Here is a 27,116-nt window from a genome sequence, read left to right on the forward strand (position 1 = left end):
CGTCCTCACTTGTACTTGCTCAAGGTCCACCCTCACACTGGAGCCCCAGCGCACCCCCGCCGCGCCAGGGAAAACAGTCTCAGGGACGTCTGTTTCCCAGAGGTCACTTGCCCCTCTTGCTGCGGCCTTTCCTGGAAGGCAGCTTCCCACTGCCCCCCGAAGACGGGGGGCTGGAGGCCGAGGCCATGGCGATGTTGATCTGTCCCTCCTGGATTTCCTGCCGGGTCTCGGCAGGCAGGTGGTTGATCTTCTGCTGTGCCTCCAGGTAGAACATGACGTCACGCAGCTGCTCCTGGATCTCCGTGATCTGCAGATCCTTCTGGTCGCAGGTCTCCTTCAACACCCTCTCCTCCTCCTTGAGTTTGTTCTGCAGGAGGACCTGGTTGGCTCGCAAACACTTGTTCATTTCCTGCTCCTCTTTGAGCTCTGTGGTAAGTTTGGCCACTTTCGTGTTTAGTTGGGTGCACCTTTTTGGCAAGACAAAGGAAGACAAAAGCATGGTTTTAATTTGCTGACACGGTCCCCTTTCTGCTCTGGGATTGAACAGAGGCGCTGTGATCTCAGAATCCATTGAGGGACTGGACTCCTCCCTCCTGCGGTGGAAGGGGACTGGTTTGCTGCCACTGCAACAGCTTTACAAAGCAAGGATTTTGCTCAAGTTAACAGCGTGGCTTCGGGACAATTTTTCTAAGCATCGGATATTTTTCAATTGCAGAAACAATTCTGTGATTCATGATAAAACTCATACCGCTTCTCTGTTTTGCAGTCTGTGGTTAAATAGGTGTCTCAGAGATAACAGCTACGATAAAGAAGTTATGAGGAAAAGTGACATTCTCCGAGAGTCAAGTGCTCTGATCTCACTGCACTTGCTGAAGGAGAGTTTTCAAGGATAGGAGCGCCCTATTCTCGATGTTCAATCTTACTCATAAGTAAAAAATTACAAATTAAAATACCACCTGGGATACCATTTTTATGTATCAGAATACCAGAGAGCTCAGATGTGGGGAAAAAGGGACTTGCACACATTGGCACTGGAGCATGAACTGCTACAAACTCTTTGGAAGTCACCTTGGCAATACCCATAAAAATAAAAATTTCACTGTGCCCTCTGCCACACCTATTCCAGGAATTTATCCTACAGAATATATCCCACAGCACTATTTCAGACCACAATGAAAGAAACATGGAGAAAAATGCTCACTGCAACAGAGTTTACAGTAGTCTATGACTTGAGACAACTTAAGTTGTCCATCAATTATTATGGGACCTCCAGACAATGGAACACTGTGCCGCCTTTATGAAGATCAAGATAGCTCTAGATGTGCCAATATGAAAAAAAAAATCCCTAAAATGGAGTATTTTACCAAACAGAATACTTAATATTATTTTTTTAAGAGAAAAGATAGTGTATGTGAGATGTTCATACAGATACAGCAAAAGATTTGGAAGAGGCAATAGTTACTGGTACCACTAATTAATAATGGTAACCTTTAGATACACAGCATGATCTATAGGTTGGAAAAAATCCTTCCAGTTTTAATTCTTTCATGTAGTTTGTTAGGGAGCTGAAAGTTTAGGACAGTATTTTAATTTCTCTTAATGCCGTAGTGTTATTTTTACAGAAGTTTAAAACACACACACACACACACACACACACACACAAAGCCTTTGAGCGCCTGCTGGCTCAAGAGCACATAACTCTTGACCTCAGGGTTGTTAAGTTTGAGCCCCCATGTTGGGTGCAGAGACTGCTTACAAAGAAAATGTTTAAAAGAAACAAAACAAGACAACTTTGGTGAAGAGTATTGTGGCTGATGAAAAAATTTTGAAACAGATAATGGCAATAGGAGCAGGATGTCGTGAATGCCATTCAATGTCACTGACAAATTTCATGTTATGTAGATTTTGCCACAATACAAAAAAACAAAAACAAAAACAAAAAACTATTACAATAATCCCTACTTTTGAATAGCGGGAAAACAGGTAAAGGGGAAATGGGAACTTTTTGCACAATCTTGGCAGCCTCTGTAAAGCTGAATTTCTTCCAGAGTAAAGGTTTATTTAAAACAAAAACAAAATAAAAAACAACTTTTAAAGCTATATCCTCCTTAAACTGGATAAACTTACCTTTATCCATTTGTCTGGAGGTAAAAAAAAACCATTATATTTGTGAGTATACTTAAGCTAGAAAGGTAATTTCAATCAGCAGCAACGATCTTCCCATACAATAATAGTAGAGTATGTTCTTGCCACCCTGTTCTTGAGCTTTTCACACCATAGTCTACAAATTTGGCTTTTAATTCCTGTCTAATCCCAGAGTACACACCACCTCTGGCTTAGACAGTCGCTCTCTTAAGTGCCAGTTCTCAGCCATATGGCTCAGAGAAGCTGAGGCTCTGAGTACAAGGCTGTTGCTTTCTCGTGGCAAAAATGAAAGATACCTGCACATACAAGAAGCACAGACGTCAGAGGAGAGCACTGCATTCCACACGGCATCCACCTGGTGTGAAACGCTGTCGTCTTTAATAAATGCAAAGTCACAGTAAGTTTGCTTCATATATAGAGAGACCCCTGAAAACCTAGTTGACAGACACACTTGGAAAGTGTTAGTGAAGGAGATTACCTGTTTATGAGCCTGTTACAATGAAAAAGCTAATTAAAAGAGGCCAATTACACCTACTTTCTTTCCACAGACTGCTTTTCTTTTAGGAGATCATTTAGTCTATGCTCCAGATTATCACATTTCTCAATTGTTTCTTTAAATTTGGTCTTCATGTTGTTAATCTGGAAGAGCAAACAAAGGTCAGTTTCACTTCACAGAGGCATAGCTCCTGGTCTCTGGGGCTAACTTCACCACTGTTTCTTCAATTACCTGTCTATAACTTTGACAAACCGAACTAAAAAAAGGTGAGACAATCATTTGAAAGAATTCCTGTAATTGAAATAAACATTTTGAGAAATCCTTTTTCCCCCTTACTGTTTATCTATACCAGGATAATCAGGAGCAGCGGAATGCCAAGCGGAAGACGCAAAAGTAGACTTGGGCAGTCAAGCAGGAGATGGTCTGTCGGGAGGCCAGACCACAGAATTCTCTTCTATTTTTTTTTTTTAATTTTATTTATTTATTTGAGAGAGACAGAGTGAGAGAGCATGAGGAGGGAGAAGGAGAGATTCCCCATGGAGCTGGGAGCCTGATGTGGAACTCGATCCCAGGATTCCGGGATCATGACCTGAGCTGAAGGCAGTCGCTTAACCAACTGAGCCACCCAGGTGCCCCCAGAGCATCCTCCTCTTAACTCGTCATTTTTTTTCCTCCTGAGATCACATTCCAAAAATTACTATTCAAATAATCTAACAAACTAATCTAATCCAAGAAAATGGTGATAACTGATTTTAACTGTTCAGGCTCCCCCTTTCCCAAACTCCTTACTAATTTTCTCAGGTACACAAAGTGACATGGAACATAAGTGGTTCTTGTTTTGAGTTAATTTGCAAATGCAATATAGAGAGAATGAATTCATGCTACATTGTCTTAGAAACTGAAGAGAGGGTGCCTGGGTGGCTCAGTGGGTTAAGCCTCTACCTTTGGCTCAGGTCATGATCCCAGGGTGCTGGGATCAAGCCCCGCATCGGGCTCTCTGCTCATCAGGGAGCCTGCCCCCCCCCTTTCTCTGCCTGACTCTCTGCCTACTTGTGATCTTTCTCTCTGTCAACTAAATAAATAAAATCTTAAAAAGAAAGAAAGAAACTGAAGAGAATTTAAAAATTCTGGTGTATTCTGTGTTGGAAACCAAGAGACTTTTGAAGTCTAGCTAAGCAGATGCTGGATTCACTTGGGTGTGACGATCTACACAACTGAGAAGTGCTTCAGCTCTACTGATATACGGACAGACACAGAGAGAAGATTAGATGGGAAGGAGAAGTAGCAAGGCTGCGTGGATCATGAGGCAGTAATAACAGGAACTGAAAGGGACTGAGAATTTAAATCCTATGGCCCACATACCAGCCAGGTGTTTTGTAAGCAATATCCCTTTATATTTTTCAAGAAGCTTTACAGAAACAGGCTTATAGAAGGGTGAGGCAATCTGCCTAAGGTCACCCAACCAGAGCATGGTGGGTCCAGGACTCGGCACCAAGTCTGAATCTAGAGCCAAGCTCTAGACCTCTCTGTACTACACTGGAGGCCACAGCCATACAGCAAAGGAAAAACGACCCTTGGGCAGAGGCAAACTCTCAGCAATTGTCCATCAGGTTAGGAAAAGGGTCACTGCTTTTAATACTTTTAAAAACTTGCCACATGGTCTAACAGATTTCTAACAGCACTGTTTCTTTTTAAATAAGAAAATACCTGTAGAAATTAACTTTATAGCCAACTTCTGTTAAGTTGGAAGAACAATTAAAGCAAGATTCCTCTATGTCATGAAAACAAAAATAGCTTAAAAATTGCTCTAATTGAGGCACCTGGGTGGCTCAGTGGGTCGGGCCTCTGCCTTCGGCTCGGGTCATGGTCTCAGGGTTCTGGGATCGAGTCCCGCATCGGGCTCTCTGCTCAGTGGTGGGCCTGCTTCCCCTCTCTCTCTGCCTGTCTCTCTGCCTGCTTGTGATCTCTCTCTCTCTCTCTCTCTGTCAATAAATAAATAAAATCTTAAAAAAAAAAATTGCTCTAATTTGGGGTGCCTGGGTGGCTCAGTCAGTTGGGCATCTGCCTTGAGCTCAGGTCATAATACCACACTCCTGGGATCAAGCCCCATGCTGGGCTCCCTGCTCAGCGTGGAACATGCCTCTCCCTCTCCCTCTGCCCCTCCCCCCATTTGTGCTCGCTCATTCTCTCTCTCTCTCACTGTCAAATAAATAAGTAAAATCATTTTTTTAAAAAGATTTATTTATTTATTTGACAGGCAGAGATCACAAGTATGTAGAGAGGCAGCCAGAGAGAGAGAGAGGAGGAAGCAGGCTCCCTGCTGAGCAGAGAGCCCGATGTGGGGCTTGATCCCAGGACCCTGGGATCATGACCTGAGCCGAAGGCAGAGGCTTTAACTCACTAAGCCATCCAGGTGCCCCAATAAGTAAAATCTTAAAAAAATTTTTTTTAATTGCTCTAATTCTAATTTGGTATTAATTTCCTCCCCAATATTGTTTTAAAATAAAAGACCATTTGGGCGCCTGGGTGGCTCAGTGGGTTAAGCCGCTGCCTTCGGCTCAGGTCATGATCTCAGAGTCCTGGGATCAAGCCCCACATCGGGCTCTCTGCTCAGCAGGGAGCCTGCTTCCTCCTCTCTCTCTCTCTGGCTGCCTCTCAGTGTACTTGTAATTTCTCTCTGTCAAATAAATAAATAAAATCTTAAAAAAAAAAAAAAAAAAAAAAGATTTAAAATAAAAGACCATTAGAATCTTTATACATCTTCTCCTAAACTGACTCCTGTTAGTTAGGGAAATTGAAGAGGACAAATATGACTATCAAAAGGAACCAAACTGTGTTTTGTTAACTGGAGATACTTAGGCCAAATGCACTTGAATCAAGATGAAACCCAAGTAGCCCCCAAAAGCTCTCTAAAATTGTTACAGACAAAAGTTACAATGGTTTAAATCAGTGCTTTTTAAAACCTTTCTGACCATGAGCCCGCAGTAACAAATACTCAGTATACACACAACTGACGCCAAGAGCTTCACAAAACAGTATTAAATATGATAATGTGCTCTAATATTTTATATCCACCTTACCTGTTTAATAAAAATGCCAGCTATCAAACTCATTTCATGATCCACAGCTGGAAAAATACTGATTTACATGGAGCTCCAGGTCCAATGAGAAAAGACAGATCTTCAGGGGAATTCACTGTCCTGTCTGCCTGCTCTGTGTTCTTCCTACATGGCCCCACTAAAACAAGAACCTTCGAGTGGACATGAGCTTCTAGAACAGACTCTCACACGCTATAGTAATCGTACTCCCTGAAGGATGCTGGTGGTAGGGGCAGAACAGCACTGTAACAAGCCCCCAATGAGGCCCATGAACAAGAATCTCCACCAGTGAAACCCACGGTCTGCTACTGGATCTCTCTGCACACACTCTCCTGCTGGAGGTGCCAGTGGACAGAGGACTGGTCAAAAGGAGGACCTGGCAGAACAAAAAGCCTGCAGCATCCGTTAACTTATGGATAAGCGACATTTGTTACTAGAAAACAAAACATCCTTTTCAAGCCCTTCCAGCTTTTATGGAGGGCTGCCCTTGCCTCCATCTTAGCTCTACACAAAAAAACCCCACAAGTTTCAGCGTTTAGCTTTCCTGCCCCTTGACCTGCTTTTCATGGGCATTTGTTAGGGAATGCAGTTAATCCTAAGGAATCTGAAAAGGTGGAGAGGACCCTAGGCTTAGCTCTCAAGGGTCTACGTGAAGCACTTCAGGTATATCCCCTGTGCACAAACCCATTACTCAGGCTGTGCAGAGTTGCCAATGTTAGTCCCTGGGACTTCATAACTTGACATCAAGTGGCAGTGACCGTGCTCTGCTTCCTGAGTGCTGCTGGAAGTATGTCTTTCTCATATGTGCTCCAATCAAGGCCTATTCAGAACTAGTCCATTAAGTGACCCTGAGTGCCTCTGGAAAGGCACTTTCATCACTTGGAAGGTTCTTGTAGGAACTATATCAAGAACTTATAACTAAAGATCATGTCAAAGCTGGTGTTAAGCCTTAATTTTAGAAGCCCGATTTCTCCTCATTTGTAGGCATATCCAGAAACTGGGGCCAAAGGACTTGGCCTATGTGTAAGCCTGGCCCTGCCTGCCTAATTCCAGGGTAATCCTAGCCACCACACAGATGGGACCCAAGCCTGGCTCTGCAGTCCCTATATGAAGGTCTAGTTAGTGCTAGGGACACACAAAATTACTAAAATCATCATTAAAAATAATTTAAAAGCCTGTATGGACACTGTTCTTAGAACCTGAGGAAGGTTCTTGGAGTCCCCTGAAGAGCTCACTAGTTTTCAAACTCCCTTCTTTGGAACTGGCAGGGTTCCTTGTATGTGCTGGAGGCAACGGGAAAAAAGCAAGTGGAGCTCTGTGCCCTCTGTCTAGGTTTCCACCAAAATCATACCACTTTTCTCTTTCACCTGCTGGAGCAGTGAACTGGCAATTTCTTTAAAGGATTTTGTTAACATCTAAAAACCTCTGCCCTAGATAAACAAGGAACCATGGGAACCACAGAAGCTCTAGCACCTCTGTCTTCCTTTCTTCTCTGCGATTTCGAAGAGCTCGGCACCATCGTACTGCCACAGAAGCCCACACGCAGAAAGCAGCTGTTCCCAAGCTGACAAACCAACTGGCAGACTCAAATTACAAGCCCTCGTGTACATACTTCTGTTTTTTTTTTTTTTTTTTTTAATGGAATTGCACTAGGCACTAGAAAACCTGACAGAAATTAAACAAATCTTTCCCCACTCAAAAATACCAAAATACTCAGGTCTTTAAGCCCAAGTTTTCCTTTTTTAGGATATATAACAGGTATTTCGTTTCTTCCTCACCTCATATTTAATGTAATATTGAGCTCAGCATACAATTCTAATCTATTCATCTTCATTTACTGATCCTAGGTAAGAATACATGTTGGCTTCCCTCCCCTTCTTAAATAATGTTCAGCTGGCTGCATTTACAACAGCATATTTTCGTCTCTTCCTTTTCCTCTTTTTGACTAATTTCTTTCTTATTGTGGTCTAGAATTTCTTGTTGCCTAAAACTGCCTTTAGGGGCTAAGTCTGTAATATAATGATGATTCATTTCAAGCACTTCTCTCGGAATTCTGATCTAAAGTTAGATTACTGGGGTGAGACAACTGATTCCAAATCTTTCTTTCTTCTCTCGGCGCACTGCATCCTCCCCTCCCCCGTGCCCCAGCTTTACTGAGATATAACTAAAGTATAACAAAGGTTTCTTTTTAGAAGCCAAACAATTCTCTATCTCTGTATCAGAGTAAGGAAGATTCCAGCATTCCTCTTTTCTTGTACCCTGCCTTCTCCCACCCCAACATCAGATAGCCCTGCCATGTGGCACGTCAGCAGCACCAAACCAGAAACTTACTTCCTCTGCTGTGTCCTTCTCTATCCGAACTATCTTGTTTTCCCAGTAGATTCGCTGAGATTCCAGCTGGCTTGTTAGTAAATACGAATACTAGAAACATAGAGAATAGACACCAAAACATTAATCACTAAGTTTCTTCAATTCAATTAAAACTCAACATTTAATCACCTAAGGAAGAGTAGGTTTAACCATCAGAATGTCTATTACATCTTGGTTACACTCTACTCAACAAACCAGGGAATATAGAGATGTCAATTACACTCCTGTCCTGGGGCTTACCATCCAGTCTGGACAAGTAAGCAGAGAAATGCATGTTAACAAATACGTTTCTGTTCAGGCTAACTTAAAGAACCACAGGTTTTTAAATCAAAGTATAAGTGAAAACTGCTCACCCCTCTCTAGGAAGCTGTCCCTGTCCCACCCGGCCTTGGGTTAAGCAGTCCTCTCAGTTCACTTAGTACGGTGCCTATCATTAACAGCACTTAACCACCAGGTCTCCCTGACAAGACTATCAACTTGTTCAAAGTGAGAGTTCTACGCTTATTTCTGTAGTCCCAGTGCCTGGCACATGCTGGACGTCAAGAAACGTTTGCCATCTGACTGCATGGGTGGATGAACAGTGCAGTGTTAACAGCAGAGAAAAGATAGATGGCTTATGACAGTAGGGTCTGGCAGGGCTTCTGAGAAAAGGGGAGATTTGGAAGGGCTTTCGACAGACAGGAGAAGGTAAAGACAGAGAGCTGATTCCAGAGAACTACTGGCCGCATGTGTGAGCTGTAGACATTCAGGAACTCTTCAAGATGAAGCAGTCACATCAATGAGGCAAGGGTGCAAGGTATGGACAGATGGTGCAGATGGAGCCTTATGGAAGGCTCTGGGGTATTACGTCAAGAGATGTGGGCCAGGGAGTGGCAACACCACATCTGCATTTCAGAAAGACAGTAAAAAGAAGTAAAAAGATACTTAGTAATTACTAATAAAGTATCTTACCTCTAACTGTAAGGCATCTATTTTCTCTTCCTGGCAGGTATCACCCTCACATTCATACTGTACGATTTTTCCATCTGTTTTACTTGCAACCAGTCGATGGACATAGTTATCTAAAGAAAAGAATGAATGCATCAATCAAGGCTGGTTTGGCTTCTTTCTTCACAATGAAAACAGTCTGCATACACTCTGAACTTTGACAAATTTTTGTTTTTATGTGTTCTAAATTAAATGCATTGTGATACTGCTGTACAAGTGGGCTAAATCATTTGAATTTAAGCAAGAATGAGAGGGCAAGTGTGGCAGTGTTAACTCTTTTTATAATGTGCAATTCGGGCCATTCATAGGAAATAGTGCCCTATGGGGCACCATGAGAATTTGAGTTTGCCACAGCTGTCAGGAAGATTTCAAGCTGGAAGAGAAAGCGGAGAGGTTCTGAGGGAGAGATGGTCATGCAGAATGATTCCGAATTAGGAAATGAGACCATGTTCACCTCCGGCATAGTCCCAGACTCGATGGTTGGTGAGCTGCATGGCATATGTGTGCTGCGTTTCCTCAAAGTGCTTATAAGCATGTCGACTCACGTACCGTCCACATCCTATGTGGCCACATATTAAACAAATCCACAGGTTCTGTCAGAGAAGGTAAGACCTTCGTTAGTTATACAAAAACACATGACTTGGCTCACTCAGAGTGGGAAGGGGCCTGACAGAGAATGAAGCTGAGCTGTTTCTACAGGAGTTTTGAATAAACATTTTTATTTATTTTAAAATTTTTATTTACTTGACACAAAGAGACAGACACGAGAGAGGCAACAAACACAAGCAGGGGGAGTGGGAAAGAGAGAAGCAGGCCTCTCGCAGAGTGGGCAGCCTGATGTGGGACCTGATTCCAGACCCATGGGATCATGGGATCATGACCTGAGCAGAAGCCAGATACCTAATGACTGAACCTCCCAGGCGCCCCTAAATCTATGTTTAAAACCCAAAAAGCAAGCAAGGATGCTTTTACGGGCCAATCATTTTCTCCTTCTGGGTTTTAAGGAACTCTAAGTAAACAGCAAGACAAATATTCACAGTTTATCAGCAAAAGTCTAGTCCTCTTCAAAAACCAAAGAATAAAAAGCAGAGAGTATTTTGCTTAGGAATATAACATAATTTATTTACACATCTTGCCTGACTATAGACAAAAAGAAAAAAAAAAAAAGACTCAGCCTGAAAAAGAATTGAAGCAAACCCCAGACCATGAAAGCCGTGCTCACTTCTTTCCCAGCAGTCGGCCAATACTTACTTCCTGCACACCACACTCGAAACACTTATTCTCTTCCACTGGCTCTGGTGTTTGGCAGTACCGGCACACGGGACACCTAGACAGGACACCAAACGAGAATGGTACAGACGGAATACAAGAGATGGCTGTTACAGAATCAAAAGTCAAAAACTGCATTTTAAATCTTTGGTCTCTTACATACTACATGTTTATCATAACTAATGGTATCACTCAAGAATGCAAGTTACTCTCCAAAGAAATGAAAAAACAAAACAAAACAAAATCTTGATGAAAGAAGAATGAAAGGAATGAGTCTTAATCTGCTTCATGCCTTCTTCCATTTTTCCATCTGAAGCTTGATCAAAGAATTAAATGTGTACAGGTTAGAATTAGGGACTTTAGATAAGTTAATTTTATGTCCAGGTATCTGTAAGGTATTTTTATTTCAAATCATCTACCTTATTTCCCAAAGATCTAAATCACTCAAAAGGTACTCTGTCTTCTCTAGGTTGCTCCCAAGAGTTAAAACTAAAATCTGTAATAAATTTCACTGAAAGTAAGTGAATACTGGAACACACATGGCATGTTAGCATACAATAAATACGTGGAAGAGGACAGTAGTGCCAAGTACTCAAGTTTCAATTTACAAGAAGTCAATTAAAATAGCACTGAAGGCAAGCTCACAGAAACAGAGAGCAGAAAGGTAGAGGGATACCAGGGTCTGGGGGGAGGTGGCAATTGGGAGGTGTTGGTCAAAGGTTACAAGGTTTCAATTATGCCAGACTGAATCAATTCTGGAGAACAATTGTTCCTCAGTGTGACTGCAGCTGACAATATTATATTGTTTTTGAAATTTGCTAAGAAGATAGACTTTGCGTATTCTTACCACACACACATACACACGAAAAATAGGAAAATGGTAAAGGTGTGAGGTAAGATATGTTTATTAGCTTGGTTGTGAACACTTCATAAAGTGTATGTATACTGAGTCATCAGGTTGTACATTTTATTTATTTTTAAAGATTTTATTTATTTATTTGAAAGAATAAGGAGGGGGAGCAGCAGGCAGGGGGAGAAACAGACTTCCCGCTGAGCAGGGAGCCCGATGCAGGGCTTGATTCCAGGACCCCAGGATCACGACCTGAACCGAAGGCAGATGCCTAACTGAGTGAGGCACCCAGGCGCTCCAGGTTGTACATTTTAAATATACAGTTGTTTTTAAGATTTTATTTTTAAGTAATCTCTAACCCCAACATGGGGCTCGAACTCATGACCCCAAGATCAAGAGTCACACACTCTACAGAATGAACCAGCCAGGCACCCCTAAATACATATAATTTTTTGGTGATCAATTATACTTCAGTAAAGCTGGGGGGAATGGCCATTAAAAAATCCATTAATAGGGTGCCTGGGTGGCTCAGTGGTGAAGCCACTGCCTTTGGCTCAGGTAGTGATCCGGAATCCCTGGATGGAGTCCCACATCGGGCTCCCAGCTCCGTGGGGAGTCTGCTTCTCCCTCTGACCTTCTTCCCTCTCATGCTCTCTCGAATAAAATAAATAAAACCTTAAAAAAAATTCCATTAATGCCTTTCTATTATACTCAAGACAAGTAACACTAAGTACCAGTCATGAATATTTCTGTCAGATGGGCAAAAATGATAGAAAGCAGGTTATAATTGAAGCTAATTATGAACTAGCTCTAAGAAGAAAGAATACTTAAGATATAACTAGTATTCATTTGTTACCCAACTGAGTAAACAAAACCAAGTAAAGACAATTAGCAGGAAGAACATGAGGTTCTTATCACATATAACAAAGCTTGATCTATATTTCCTAAGAGAAAGCTAAATGCTAAATGACCTAGTCTCTACGTTTAGTATCAAAAGAGAAGCCTGATATGCACCCAGACATGATGCTAACAGCAGCATTATCAACAATAGCCAAATTATGGAAGCAGTGTCCATTAACAGATAAACGGATAAAAAAAGATGGGTCATATACATACAATGGAATATTACTCAGTCATCAAAAAGAATGAACTCTTGCCATTTGCAGCAATGTGGATGGAGCTAGTGAGTACAATGCTAAGCAAAATGGGTCAGAGAAAGACAAATACCGTATGATTTCACTCATATGTGAAATTTAAGAAAACAACAAGCAAAGGGTAGAGAGAGGGAGAGACAAACAAGAGACAGACTCCTAACCACAGAGATCAACACACTGATGGCAACAGAGGGGAAGGGGGGAGGGGAGACGGGTGGACTAGGTGACAGGATGAAGGAGGGCGCTTGTGATGAGCACAGGTGATGTATGGAAGTGCTGAGTCACTACACTGCACACCTGAAACGAAGGTAACACAGTATGTTAACTGGAATTTAAATAAAAACTTCAAAAAGAGAGAAGCTGGAAGACAAATGTGAAGAAACAATGAAATGGCAGCTGTAACGAGCAGCGAGCTGTCTTGTCTAAGGTCCAGACTAGCTCTGTGTCATTCCTTTGGTCTGTGTGGCAGCTGCAGTAGTGGTTGGATAAAAAACAAAACATGAATTTTGAAATCTTATTTCCTGTATTATGTCAGAATGATCTTTCTAAAGTGTAAGTATGATCCTGAGGAAAAAAAGGGAAAAAACTACAAAAGTCACCTTATCTGTACTATACATGTTGTATTCTGTTAACATACCATCTCATTGATTACAAGGTCATTAACGTTTACTAAATGCTTCCTTCTCCTTAAAAATAACTTGAGTTGTCATCTTATTTTCCTGAGGAGATATTTGGGGAAAACTTCCCAGAATGTCCTTCTCTGACATCGCCATGTGTTCAAAAACTACTCTTCAAGACTGCATACCAATGCTGCCTCCTCCATGTAGCCCTTCTTGAATATCCCCCGTGGGAAAGCCATCTCTATTTTCCTCTGATTTCTACCTTGAATTGTACGCACTTATATCAACTCCCTTAGCTGACTGAACTTCCCCGAGGACGATCTATGTTTGATTCTCTCCCGTCAGCGGCCAGCAGTATACAATGCATGTGCTGAGGCTCAAAACATATTTGCTGAAGGAACTGTGTATTTTTGAGGCTAGCTGCCAGGTCTGTCTATCCAGAGGCTTGAATTCTAGTCCCGGTCTGGTCTTCTCTGCAAAACGCTTTCAACATGCTGTTTTTTCATTTCTGGATCTGTTACTTCCTCTCTAAAACGAGGAGGCTGGACAATATGGTTCCTGAGCAAACTTCTAAACTTTAAACTTTAAAATGCCATGCTTCTGGGGCAGTTAACATGCACTGAGAGTAAAACTGGAGTGGCAGGGGACCAAGAAGTGTCCAAAACTTAAATGGTATAGCAGACGGACACAAAATACAGATGAACACTTTGTGGAATGCACACATCTTAGTGTGGCTTTATTCAAGGCGAATTTAAACCTGGACAATTCTTTGAAGAGCCCCCACAAGAAACCCCAGAGGGAGCTTTAGAATTAGGGCAAGATTCATGTCAAGCTAAACAGGCTAGAGAAAACCCTGGGTTTGTTTATCTGCTCAAGAGTATTTTTTGAGCTCCTACTATGTGCCAGGTTTCCTGCCAAGGGTGAGGGCACAGCAGTGAGCAAGCCAGACAAGGTCCCTGCTCTGTGAAAGCTGCCATTCTTTTGGTCACATCAGGGTAGAAAAGAGATTCCTATGGATGTTCGCCTTTCTCATTTCTGGGCCTTGACATGTGATCTTCCCCTTCCCATGCACACCCGCGCACTCACACTGCTTTCTCTCAGGTGCCCCCGTTTCCCGGGCTGACACCTCTTCAGCTTCCTGGAGACTGCACGTCTCAGGCGGCCCTGGCTATCTCAGGGCCCTAGTTCTCCAGTCATAATGCTGCATGCTGTTCCTTCGTAACCCGTTACGGCCATAACTGTGTGCTTGATTATTTGATTCTGTCTTCCTCTCTGTAGTGGGAGACCCAGGCCAGCAGCTGATTTACTTTTCTAGCTAAGCCCTACAGCACAGTAACAACTCTTGATTTAAAAGAACAAAAACCAAGGTATAGTTTACACCTCAGTTCTTTGCCTGCGCCATGCCACCCTACAAATAAGGCCCCTTCTACAGTGGGAAACAGGACGTATGGGTGGCGTATGGGTGCTTCAGACTTAGTGACTGCTATTACTACTGGCCACTGTGCCGCCACCAGCATACAAATCTGAAATGTTAGACCACAGTCCGAATGGTAAGAAAACCAAAGTAAACAGTCAACATCAGGTGATAAAGGAGATTTTAGACCTAGACTTCGTTGAGGTAGAAGAGCCTCAAAGGCTCTTGGAAGCAAACAATTCATGCTGCTTTTGGCAATCCCACACAGATTCTGAATCAACATACTGAGGAGGAGGTGTTGTAAGAATGCTGACTGCTTACCATATGAACGGAGGCAAGGGAAGTAAAATGGAAGGCCCTTCCGGGTAACCTCTTCACTGCTGTGGTGCTCACGTGAACAAAGTCAAGCACTTGGAATGGTTCCCTTTTGGTGGTGGCTATTTTTAATTCTGGGAAAGGGGAATAACGGGCTTTGAGAGGTGGGGGACTAGCTCCTACACTCACGTGGTGTCGTCCCAGCGCTGCAGGCACTGGCTGTGGAAGCTGTGGTTACATAACGTAGTGAGGATGCCGTTCACGGACTCGTCCATGCGCTCCAGACATACCGTGCACTTGGGGAGCTCGGTCAGATCCATCACGGGGAGGCTGGCGCCCTACAGGGAAACACCTCATGTAAGCCTCACTCTTCATCCGTGGTTCTAATATATATGGTTTTAACACTAGTTTTCCTGCTGCTTTTTGACTCCTGGCAGGATGCTGCTAACACTTCTGCTCTGTGCAAATAACTTACGTTGGTAAGATTTTCATCACAACAAATACTGACTGAGCACCTATCTTCCCGGCGCTGTGCAAGGCACTGGGGACAGGGTGACCAATAAGCCAACAAAGATCCCTGCCCTCACGGAGCTGGTACTCTGGAGGGGAGACTACCACCAAAAACTTGAAAGAGAATCTAAAGTGTTACCAGACCCTTGGCTCTACTTCTAAGGCTCTGTAACTAGAACAGAACACACATGAATAAAAGCAATGATTTTTCCACAGAGTAAGTTAAGACTTAACACTTTCTATGAAGTGATAATAGTATCAACAACACTGATTTGTTCATTTATTTAATACACACTTATTGAGTCCTTGCTATGTGTGCCCAACACTGTTCTAGCTGTAGCACAATGGTGAGCAAAATGGACACACTCAGTCCCAACCAACCAAGTCAGGCCTGTCCTCAAAGAGCTTAAAATCTGCTATAGAGAGACAAAAATCAAATTTTTAAAATTACCAGTGATCATAATCATAATGCTGCTATAATTACAAGTACCAGTGGTCATAAGTGCTATGAAAAAAGGTTAGGAAGCTATAGTAGGGTATGAAATAGGGGGCATAATGGTCTGTAGGCAACCCCTGCTCCCCCCCCAAGACAGGTAACTGACATGAGCCCGCCAGGTGAAAATGAGCAGGAATCACTGAACCAAAGATGGGGAGGTATGCACAGAAGGACATGCTGAAAAAAATCACATTTCTCTATGGTCCCTGAAGAGCAGCTTTTCACAGGAACTCTCTCAAGAAGCCACATTCATTTAGAGGGAAAAAAATCTCTAAAACTGGCACAAACGAAGGCTGATTATATCATCTGTCAATTTTTATTTTACCTAATCTAATGATAGAACAATCAAACCAAAACTTATTTCCATCAAGCCGATTTCAAAGTAAAAACACCTTTCAGGTCTACCTTAAAAGAAAGAAAATCTTAAAAATATAATAGAGCTGAACCTACTACTTACTTTATAAAATGATTTAAGTGAACACATTTTGTAGGAAAAGGTTCCACGGAGGGTGGCCAACCAGAACAACTATAGATTGTTATCCAAACAGAATTAAAAATTAGCAGAGGGACCAAGGGTTGATAGTTAAAGTAAAAATGCTTCTTTTAGGATCCAGGCCATCTGAATAGATGAACAGTCAATTTTGATAACACAGATAATTTTAACATTTTGGGATACTTTAAAAAAACTGAGATAAAATTCACTTAATATAAAATCTGCCATGTTTAAGTGTTCGATTCAGCAGGTTTTAGTATAGTCACAAGGGTGTGCAACCCTCACCACTAATCCTAGAATATCCTTCTCATCTCCAAAAGATATCGTACTCAGTGCAGTCACTCCTCATCTCTCTCTTCCCTCGGCCCTGGCAACCACTCACCTGCCTCTGTCTCTATGGACCGGCATACTCTAGACACTTCCACAGGTACCCTAACATTCAACCTATGACATTCACATGTGTGTGTGCTATACACACACACAAAAACACAAGAAAGATGTACACTTACATCTTCAGATTTCAGTACTTCAGCCCTTTCCACATACACCAGCTGGCAAACATCATCTTCTATTGAGTTGAACTGGCGGCCATTGCACGCCATATAAAAACTATCTGCATCAGCCTAGGTATACCAATGGAGAAAAGGAAAAAGTTAAAATAAACATCCTGCAAATGTGCTTTTTATTCAAGATGCGTAGCTTCAATTATTCTCTTCAACAGCGTTTAAAATTTATACTTAGTGGAGAGAAAGCAACCACCAAAAGCACCATCTAAGGAAGCAGGCTCATTAGGTGAGTCAAACTCTGCTAGTCAATATCCTGCGTTTCTACAATGTTTCCTGATCTACCGCAGTCTTGCTTAAACCAGCAGAAGCTGCTGAAGTGCAATAAGCTGACAGCCAATTCGACTTTAATACTCAACCAGCAATGGCCATCATTTCCCTTGATATCAGTATTTTTTCCTCGAATCAGCACTTTCTCAGCAGCTGAAAACAAACAGTTGTTTTTGCAAAGCTTAGAACTCAATCATAATGGACGACTGTTAGGAAAGATTTCTTTTTAAAAAACATCAGGATCTATGTTAGAGAGAATAAAGGACCAGAGGGACTGGTATGGAGTGAAAAGCCAACTCCTTTTCTTCAATAAACCAAATAATAATAATAATACATCACAAATAAGGAGGTTTTAAACAACCTAGTACATAATATCAAAATCAAAACCCTTGGCCAAGATCAAGAGGCCCAAGATGAACCAGCCTTTAAAATACTTGGAGTGGAAAATAGTCAGGGGAAACAGGCCCCTGCAGATAAAGCTCTAAAGGCACCTGTGCATCTGTGAATACGAGCACAAGTAAACCCAAACTTCTAGAATAGCCTTAGTAGAAAGGAACAAAGACATGATGCCAGTTTTTAAACTCAGCAATTCTGAGAGGCAGGTGGGAGGCCAAGGTTTGTTTAGGTTTCAATCCCACATGGGCATTAACCCAAACATAACAAGTCGTGTGCTTTGGCCCTACCGACGCAGACAAGCTGCCTGGGGGGAAGAAGGGTGTTCTGCCAAAGGAAATGCCACACTGTCAACCTCTAGCAAGAGTTTCACCTCTGCACCATGCAAAAAGTCTTGCCTGTCTACCCTCAGGGGATTCTGAACCTTACGGCAAAAGTTTGTGAGCTTTTCTGTAGCTTTTAATTTTACTTCAATGATGTAATTCAAGTGTGGATTCTTGATTTATTTATATTTTTTAAATATGACCAGATGAGCTAAGCAGCTGAGGAAAGATAATCAATTCTGGACACAGTTTTGTTTCGTTTTGGAGAGTGGGGCAGGGAGCCTCCCTTTCAGGAAACAACCGGTCTTGGTTACAGTGCATTTTAGCTCCAAAATGTGAGGAGTGCAGTTAATAAATGTCTTTAATATTAAGATGAGGCAACCTAAATTGGCTTCCCCCATTCTCCAAGAGCAACGTCTTTTTCTTGAAATGCTTTGGATGAGTAAGCAGTACGGTGAGCAAGTAGGTTTGCATACCAAGGGAAGTGACTACCCAGAAATAAGGCCACCGGGAGCTGGCTACACCTGTGCCAGTGAGGAGAGGCAGACCCCTCCCCAGACCTCCGGCTCTGTAAATGCTTGCTAAGCAAGCACACTTCCTTGGAGGAAGGGACAAAGTCTGTGATACTGAGCAGATGTCAAAATCTACTCACTACCAGATAAATGGCTCTTTTCTTGGGGGAGTTGTTTATCCATGACAAAGAAATGTATTTTTTGAACACATGGATCTCTTTGTTTAAAATCTCGTATTGGAAATGTAGCTTGTCTGAGTATTTACTGGGCACCCAGCATCTGCCAGGCACTGTGCTATGTGCTAGGACCAGAGGAGAGAACAAAATACGCATGGTTCCTACTTCAACCCACCACTGAAATGCACAAAACAAAAGCCTGAAGCTAACTGCAAAAAACACAGAAGAAACAGCTCTTTTATTTAAAAATGCTTGCATTGTACAGAGCCCAACATTTTAAGAAACCCTGCTTTTGGTTTTGTTTTTGGTTGTGGTTTTTTTATCCCCCGGAGTCTTGTTCTAATTGTCCTCTTCACAGGATAAACTCAGAAAAAGAAAAATCCATTATGATCCGTGTTCCTTTACTGTCACAGTGATCAACTACAGTGTTAAGATCATGTTTTTACTTCTCAAAAGAGAGGTCTGCTGGGCTGTCTTAAGCACGCGAGTGAAAGTGAGCCTGCACACTCTACTGAGAAGTTCTCTTTTTTTGTCCCCAAGAACTACAAAACTGAACCCCCTCCTGCCTTCCTGTGTCCTGATGAATTATAAATTCCTTACCCAAAGACTAAGTTTCCTAAGCATCACAGTACAACTGTGTAAGCTTATCACATTAGAACACTATAGCATAAAGCCGAGGCCAACAGAAATTCCAGAGCTTTTAAGAGATACAGAGAAGGGATTACTTTCAATAAAAATTCTCTGCTGAAAAAAAGAAACGAAAAAGAATATAGTCAGTTGCCTAGGCTATGGAGTCAGGCTGCGTGGTTCTGAAATTTAACTCAGACACTTATTAGCTGTGTGGCTTTGGTCAAGTGACTTATCCATGCTTGTTTCCTCAACTATAAAGATGAAAGTAACAACACCTACCTCACGGCATTGTTGAGAGGACTCAAGGAACCAATGCATGAAAAGCATTTAATAGGCCTGGCATCTAATAAGTGCTCAACAGCTGGTACCTATTTGAGCCAATTTTTTTCATTAGGGCCCAGTATTAATTTAACAACTTAAAGTCTTATACTAGGAGGGTATTTTTAGACCTTAGAAAATCGCTGATAGGATAAGCTCAGGCCCTGAGATGTAGCATTAGCAATAAATAAGACAACTCACGTAGGTCAAGGGTTCTAACCCCATGGGGAAGAGCTAGTACAATGTTTCATAGCCTCTAACATCCATAAGCTCGTACAACATGCACTTGGTCAAAAGACAGAGGTGAAGAGACTGCGGAAAAATCCATTAATAGTAACAGAAAATTTCCACAGCATTACCTGCACACTATAAAGGGTGGTCCTTGCTACAGTTTGTGGGTTTAGCAGACTTTAGACTACTTAAAAAGTCTAATACGCTTTTAAACCTTTTTCCCCATTTTTTTTTTTGAAGATTTTATTTATTTATTTGTCATAGAGCACAAGCAGGCAGAGCGGCAGGCAGAGGCAGAGAGACGCAGGATCCCTGCTGGACAAGGAGCCTGATGCGGGACTTGATCCCAGAACCCTGGGATCATGATCTGAGCCGAAGGCAGTGGCTTAACCGACTGAGCTACCCAGGTGTCCCCCCCAATCTTTTTTTTTAATTCAATTAGCGAACTTATAATACATCATTAGTTTTTGATGTAACATTCAATGATTCATTATCCCTGATCTGTTTCAATGACTTTTCCTGTGTCATTTGCTGACTGTCCTGTCAAGTAGAAGCTATAACTAAAATACTGGCATTACACAATCTCTTGCCAAGTGATTATCTCCCCCTCCCCACACTTTTAACCACTCCTAGTAAAAGAAGAGTATGCTCTAGGATTAAAAGTGAGGGTTCAAACCCCAGCTCAGTCACTGAGGGCAAATCACTAACCTCTCCGCAGTCAGTTTCCTCATTTGTAAAACAAGGATAATAACAGTACTTACTTACTTCAAAGGGCTGTAGTGAGGACTACATGAGATAATGCACATTAAGCACTTAGCAGAGAGTGGTATAGCACAAGCAGTAAGACTGCAAATTATCATCATTATCCTTGTTATTACATGTGCTACCATATTTAAAAGATACCACTTGCCCACTGTTTGCAAAGCTCCTCAATGACCTTGGAAGGTCTCTTGACAGTCAGTGAACACAGCTGCTGAAGTGCTTTTCCATTCTCACTGTCAACTTGTGAAGTCTAAGTCTGTGTGCAGGAAAGTTCAAACCTATTTTAAACGTCTCACCTCAATGGTGGGGGGATATTTTGTAAAGGTTAAAGATACCAATTGTGTCCCCTCTCATACATAGAGCGCTACACTAAGGGTTCTCTTTCTGTGCCCCGTGGAATAGGCATAAACATAATCCAATTCTCGCTTCTCTTAATTTCCTCCCCATGGCCAATGAATGGCTGCTACTGCGGTCAACTCTGGATTTCTGCACGGAGGAAGGAGATGACAAATGGACCTCGTGTCATGGACTCCCTTTCACCCACAAATCTTGGTAACCGGTCAGAGGCAGTGGCAAACAATCTAAAGGCAGACCAACTCTTTGCCAATCTGCAAGCAAGAACTGTTTATCTGGGCCAAATTCAGGAAGGCTGTTTACCAAGGAGATAAGAAAGAAGTAACTTTTGACAAAAGTTACTAATGAATGAACAAATAAAACAGGTCATTAAAACAACAACAGCAACAACAACAAACCAAAACCTACAGATAGGATGTCTCTTTAACAACCGGGGTAACAGCTAAAGCTTACCTCACTCTTAAATTCATACAGAAATACATGTACTATTAAGAATGAATAAGTAAAACCGGGACGCCTGGGTGGCTCAGTTGGTTAAGCAGCTGCCTTCGGCTCACGTCATGATCCCAGCGTCCTGGGATCGAGTCCCACATGGGGCTCCTTGCTCAGCAGGGAGCCTGCTTCTCCCTCTGCCTCTGCCTGCCATTCTGTCTGCCTGTGCTCGCTCTCTCCCCCTCTCTCTCTGATAAATAAATAAAATCTTTAAAAAAAAAAAAGAATGAATAAGTAAAACCAAGAGACTGTCTTCCTAACATCTTTAGAACTGAGGCACACGGAAAATGTTGCTTAATGTGAAGAGTGAAATGAAGCCAATGTCAAAATCTTCTTACATCAAAAATATCTATAATCACACGCAAGTACTTTTCAAAACTGAAAATATCACCATCCTTTCACTGTTTCTGTGTCTCTGTTGCAGTGATTTCCAATCAGAACTCTTAAAGCATCTTTAATACTTCAAGGAATATCCCCAAATCCCTCATCACCAAAATTAAAAGTATAAAACATTTTATTTTCTAAAATGTGCCAGAGAATATCTTTTAAAAAGAGAATGAGGGGCGCCTGGGTGGCTCAGTGGGTTAAAGCCTCTGCCTTCGGCTCAGGTCATGATCCCAGGGTCCTGGGATCGAGCCCCACATCAGGCTCTCTGCTCAGCGGGGAGCCTGCTTCCTCCTCTCTCTCTGCCTGCCTCTCTGCCTACTTGTGATCTCTCTCTGTCAAATAAAAAAAAAAAAATTCTAAAAAAAAAATAAATAAAAATAAAATAAAAAGAGAATGAAAGAAGCAGGGCACAGTGTTATAAGGGCAGATAATAATATAGCATCAATTTCAAAAAGTTTGGGGACTACTACTCTACTGGCGTATTTACTGCTGGATAACCAAACACATACAACCCTAGATTTCATACCCAATCTGCTTTATAAAAACATTATGGGTACGAATTAGCATTGAGTGTCTGCTACTGAATTTAGAAAGGTTTCTAGAATAACAATACCCTAGAAGAATAGGTATATCAAGAATCTTAAAAGCAAAATATAAATCACGCACAGATAGCATCACACAGTTTCAAAAACACAGTTTCTGTGACAAAGAGATTTTTAATATCTTAACTTTTACCTGTGCACTAAACTTTATCAGCACCATATACTGATTTGGAGTAGAATCTCTGATGATTTTCATTTGTTCAATGACTTCATTAAAGGGGGCGACAAACTTCATAAGGTCATGACTGGTCATTGTAGCAGGGACTGTGAGAATACACAGCATGGCACTGCGTCTCACATCTTCTTTTAAGGAGGTCATCTTACTAATAAGACAACAATGAGACTGTCTTGAATGGATGAGGTATGGTTAGTTCAGACAACACTAATCAGACAACTTTTATGCCCAAGAAAATAGAAAAAAAATAAACCTTATACTTCACAGATTGATTTAAACAGAGTGCTACAATACCTGAAAACACACACGACCTGGGTAAATGTAGAATACCTTCAACACTGTCCACAACAGAGCTTAATGCAAGCTGTGCAGTGGCCTGGATCACACCCACCACTGAAACTTTACTGAAATTCTTAACCTTCAGTTAAAAGCTTATTACAAATATAAATCTGCAATTTGTGTTTTATTCTCATTAGCTTTTCAATAAAAATCTCTCATTTGGTAACTCAGAAGCACAACTCTATGTTTTTTCCTTAAGTTTTAAAATCACTATTCTGGAAGTTAAAGAAAACTCCCACAAAGGCAGAGACACCTAGAGTACAGATCAATCTACAAGTTCATGGGCACCTCTAATTATGTACTTCTCTCAAGCGGTCTAGAACAGGAGTGTTCTAAATATAAGAGCATCCAGAACCATGAAGATGTGACGCTGAAGATTACAGAAAGTGTAGCTGGGTTGGAATAGCTGGAATAGGAAATAGAAAAAACCTCCCACAATGCAATTTGCTTTTGAAATGCTGCAAACTTACTTCAACAGGTGTGATCCCATAAGGTGACCTGAGTATTCACTGTTTCCCAGTGGGGACCTAGCAAATATGTTAGGAGGACAGGTTTTAAAGAGATCAGCTACCAATTATCCAAGGGGCTGATGACCCAGCTTATAGATTACCCAGCCAAACACTTTTTTTCCTTTGGCTTCTTTTAAGTTTTGTGTGGACCACAAAAAAGGGTAAAAGAGACAATGAAAATGTAGTCCATTAACTGACTTAACAGCTTCTTAGGAAACATATGAGGGGATATGAGACTGCAATGATATTATGAATCATTTCTAATGTTTTTATCCTTTTTATCTTCCTTCCTTTTAATTTTCCAGTCATCTGGCATGCCTACCTTCTCAGGGAATATTTTCTTCAAGTGTATCCCCATGTTTCTTTTCTAAGAAGCTTTGACCCAATCTATAAGATTAACCAAATGTAAAACATCTAAGAATTCTCTAACACACATTATATGAAAGGTACTCTCTGTCTGAACCTTAAAATATCCACTGCTCTGCAGGGCAAGACATTCTTCACTGTCCTGAGACCCCCCCAAAAAAAACAAAAAAAAACCAAACCCCAAAAAAACAAACCAAAAAAAACCCACCAGACCAATTCAAGAGGAAAAGGGTTTTTCTTACTTTGTCTTGTATAGATGCATAATACCATGAACTATTTCAACTGATGGGTTTCCACTAAAGAACGAAATCTGGTCTGGAAGCTGTTTGGATGGAGAATCGGGAGCAGCATTTATGCATTCTACACTTGGATTTTTACTTCTCTGTACAGTGGGAGATGCTTCTGAAGACTTCCTTTCTTCCACTGTGGCATTCAGCTCATCTTTCATAAATCAAAAATTAGCAGATTACAAACTGATAGGAAATATGTGGAAGGATTCTCATTAGGTTAAAATTCTGAGTCAGAAAAATATACTTCAACAGAGAAATTGTAATTTATTGCATTAAGAACTATATTTACAGAGCAGCCAAGTTTTTAGGAGCATCTAAACTTGAAAGCACTCTTTGCCCCATAAAAATTTCACTAATACCCGCAGAAACGTAAGGGTGGCTCTTACATTTAGCAGTATCATAATAAAAACAGATGTCTTCCATCATGTGCTCCTAAATGGGATATTCAGGGCTATTAATTTGGAAAAACACATCTACCTGCTCTGTTCACTTCCACGCTGGAGATACAGTACACAGCCAGTCTCTGGATTGGAGTGAGCTGGCAGTGTGTGTACAGGATGAGGGGAGAGACACAACATGCTTATCTGGATTCAGTGGTTATCTGCCACTAACCTAGTTGGCAAGAAGCTCTCCTCACTGAATAAAGCTGTCAACCCACCTAGTTAGTATTAATTTAGGAGAAATGTCTGGAGATGCTGAAATGTGGCCTCACAATCTGATGTAAGGCACACAGGTAGTGAAAGATAAAAGTACACTAGAGGTCAAAATCATGGATTCATGGAATAACATGTATAAGACAGGCAACCAGGGACTTATGTTACACAAGTCTGGGGTTTTAGAAAGCATACCTGGATTGGACTTCATGGTCTCAATGATCATATCTGTCATTTCTCGACGGCCAAGATGCTGATGTATGATTGCTGCTTTCTCCCCTGGTGACTTCCCTTCTAAAGAGGCTACGGCTGAAGCTAGTGTCTTCTTTTTGATCTCCTCATCAGACATTTCCCCGGCTAAGGAACACATGAATGATTAATATCTGATAATAAAACAAGCTCTTCTACACTTTCAATGTATTCATCAATAAGCTTCCCTTTTCCCTCTGCTGCCCTCCTCCAAGATAATAAGGGGCTTTTGCATCTCTTACTCACCTCTGGGGCTCCTCAGTACCCAGTAATAAACACCCAGTGCAATAAATTCAGAAATGCGGGGTTGTTTTCGTGAAATCATGCACTTTAAAGCAAATCAATGAAAATAAGAGCTTTAAAGAAGGTTCAGCAGTAATGTCAACAATGAACCAACATTTTAAGTAATCTCTAGTAAAGTGAAACTGTGTTGAGCACCAAATGAAGGTCTTAAATCCCTAAATAAAAATGTGAAAAACCTTTGGCAGCAGTCTTCTTAAAAACCCTGGATTAGTCTCAAGCCATGAATCATACCATGAAAATCTGTGATCATGTAAAAATGGAAAAGGAATTTGGAGACTTGATTGAAATACTCTTACTATAAGTTCCAAGAGAGCAGGAACCAGGCCTGTTTTGCCCACCACTGTATTATCCCCAGCACTTACACCACAGCACGTAGCACACCCTGGAAGGTCTTTGAAGTTTTGCTGAATCAGTGAATCAACGACTGGCCTGTGTAGAAGTGTATACGTGCCTAATGTCAATTTAGCTGACTTTCACAACTTAGGGATCACTTGTACTTGAAAGATGCTTGTAACCCATTAAAGTCATATTCAATTTTTAGGGGCGCCTGGGTGGCTCAGTCGGTTAAAGCCTCTGCCTTCGGCTCAGGTCATGATCCCAGGGTCCTGGGATAGCATCGTGCTCTCTGCTCAGCAGGGAGCCTGCTTCCTCCTCTCTCTCTCTGCCTGCCTGTAATCTCTGTCAAATAAATAAAATTAAAAAAATTTTTTTAAGACATTTTCAATTTTTAATTTGCAGCTCCAAAATTCACACACTCAGGGGGAGTTTCTAAGGACACCCTCTCTACCTGCCCCAGGCTACCTCACAAACCAAAAAGATCCTCTTGTGATAGCTTTCCAAACTTTTTTTTTTTTTCCTTCACAGCTTTTCATGGATGTAATTCCACATTCATTCTGTAATTATTTAATTCATCTGTCTACCTCATTTGAGCTGGTGGTGCCATTAAAGCAGGGACCATGTGTGATTCTGCAAACAACTAAAGTCCTAGCAGAGAGTGAGCATTGGGTAATTACTTCTTGAATAAATGTTATTGTTAGGAAATTGCTTAAGGTCCAAGGAACACAGTCACAGCTGCATTCCCCAGGAAGGGGGCTGCGGGGCTGGTAACGAACAGCTCAGACTCTCAAGTCCGGCTCTGAGTTAGAAGCCCAGTTTCGTCCCTTACACACAATTATGGGCAAGTCATTTAATCACTGGGCTTCGGTTTCTCAATCTGTAAAAAGCACGTACATTTACCTAACAGGGCTGGTGTGAAGATCATGAAAGACGACAATGCACACAAGGTGTTCGGTCCAGTGCTGCGACACAGCAAGTGTACGCACTTTAGCTACAGTCACTACTGGAGTTGCAGGGCGCCTAAACAGAAATTCTCCCAAAGAGGAACGATTTCATTAAACCACGAACCGTCACCATCTCTGGGATCCAGCTGCTGCCTTCACGAAGCCTGGAGGAGAGCGACTTACACAACTCGACTCCAACCCTGGGTGGAGAGGGCGACGCGCCAGGTATAAACAGAGTGCCCGTGGGAAGGCACCGGGAGGGAGGGACCGGGAGGGCTTCCCAGAGATGACATCCGAGAGGCCTATTTTGGATGGATGGGATGAGACGGATCTCAACTACCTCCGGGCTTCTTCCTGACACAAAGGCCCTCGCCGCCGCCTTTCCCCGGGCCGGTACTCTGGAAGGGCGAGCCTCTCGGGCCCAGGAGCGGGGCTAGACGGAAGGCTGCCGAGGCCGCGGGACTCACCGGCGGCGCTGAAGCCGAAGCCGGCGGGGACGGGCGAGTGTTCCGCAAGCTCCAGTCGGATGACAACCAGTGACACACTCATAGGGCAGGCGCTGGCCGGCACGGGCCCCGGCGGGCTCAGGCGACGCTGGGAGGCGAGCTGAGAGGCCGAGCGGCCCAGGGTCGGCAGCGCTGCCACCGCCTCAGCGCCGCCGCCACTGCCTCAGTAGCAGCAGTTCCGCGCGCTACCCTCCGAGCCCCAACACCCTCACTTCC

At 42.2% G+C, this 27,116-nt stretch overlaps 1 protein-coding gene and 1 long non-coding RNA gene across 5 annotated transcripts in view; one reads left to right on the forward strand and one right to left on the reverse strand.

Annotated features, from left to right (window-relative positions):
• Positions 1-9,184, forward strand: part of LOC132023162 (uncharacterized) — a 41,922-nt gene extending 32,738 nt beyond the window's left edge. For both annotated transcript variants that reach the window (XR_009405879.1, XR_009405880.1), the window contains one exon: positions 9,098-9,184. This is a non-coding gene — a long non-coding RNA (uncharacterized LOC132023162). The remainder of the gene's footprint in view (positions 1-9,097) is intronic.
• BRAP (BRCA1 associated protein) lies at positions 1-27,107 on the reverse strand. 3 transcript variants are annotated; one of them, XM_059408431.1, is made up of 12 exons: positions 26,862-27,107; positions 24,758-24,919; positions 23,862-24,060; positions 22,364-22,553; positions 16,727-16,840; positions 14,908-15,056; positions 10,348-10,423; positions 9,551-9,689; positions 9,061-9,170; positions 8,071-8,160; positions 2,681-2,784; positions 1-467 (listed from the first exon to the last, which is right to left on the reverse strand). In XM_059408431.1, the coding sequence occupies exons 1-12, from the start codon at positions 26,941-26,943 to the stop codon at positions 104-106; spliced, it is 1,779 nt and encodes a 592-aa protein (XP_059264414.1). In that variant the 5' UTR covers positions 26,944-27,107; the 3' UTR covers positions 1-103. The 3 variants fall into 3 exon arrangements, with proteins under 3 accessions (XP_059264414.1, XP_059264416.1, XP_059264415.1); XM_059408433.1 differs by having other exon boundaries at positions 26,735-26,955; XM_059408432.1 differs by having other exon boundaries at positions 26,351-26,955.
• Between the last annotated feature and the right edge of the window lie 9 nt (positions 27,108-27,116).

Source organism: Mustela nigripes, chromosome 8 (assembly GCF_022355385.1).
Source record: "Mustela nigripes isolate SB6536 chromosome 8, MUSNIG.SB6536, whole genome shotgun sequence".
Classification (NCBI taxonomy): domain Eukaryota; kingdom Metazoa; phylum Chordata; class Mammalia; order Carnivora; family Mustelidae; genus Mustela; species Mustela nigripes.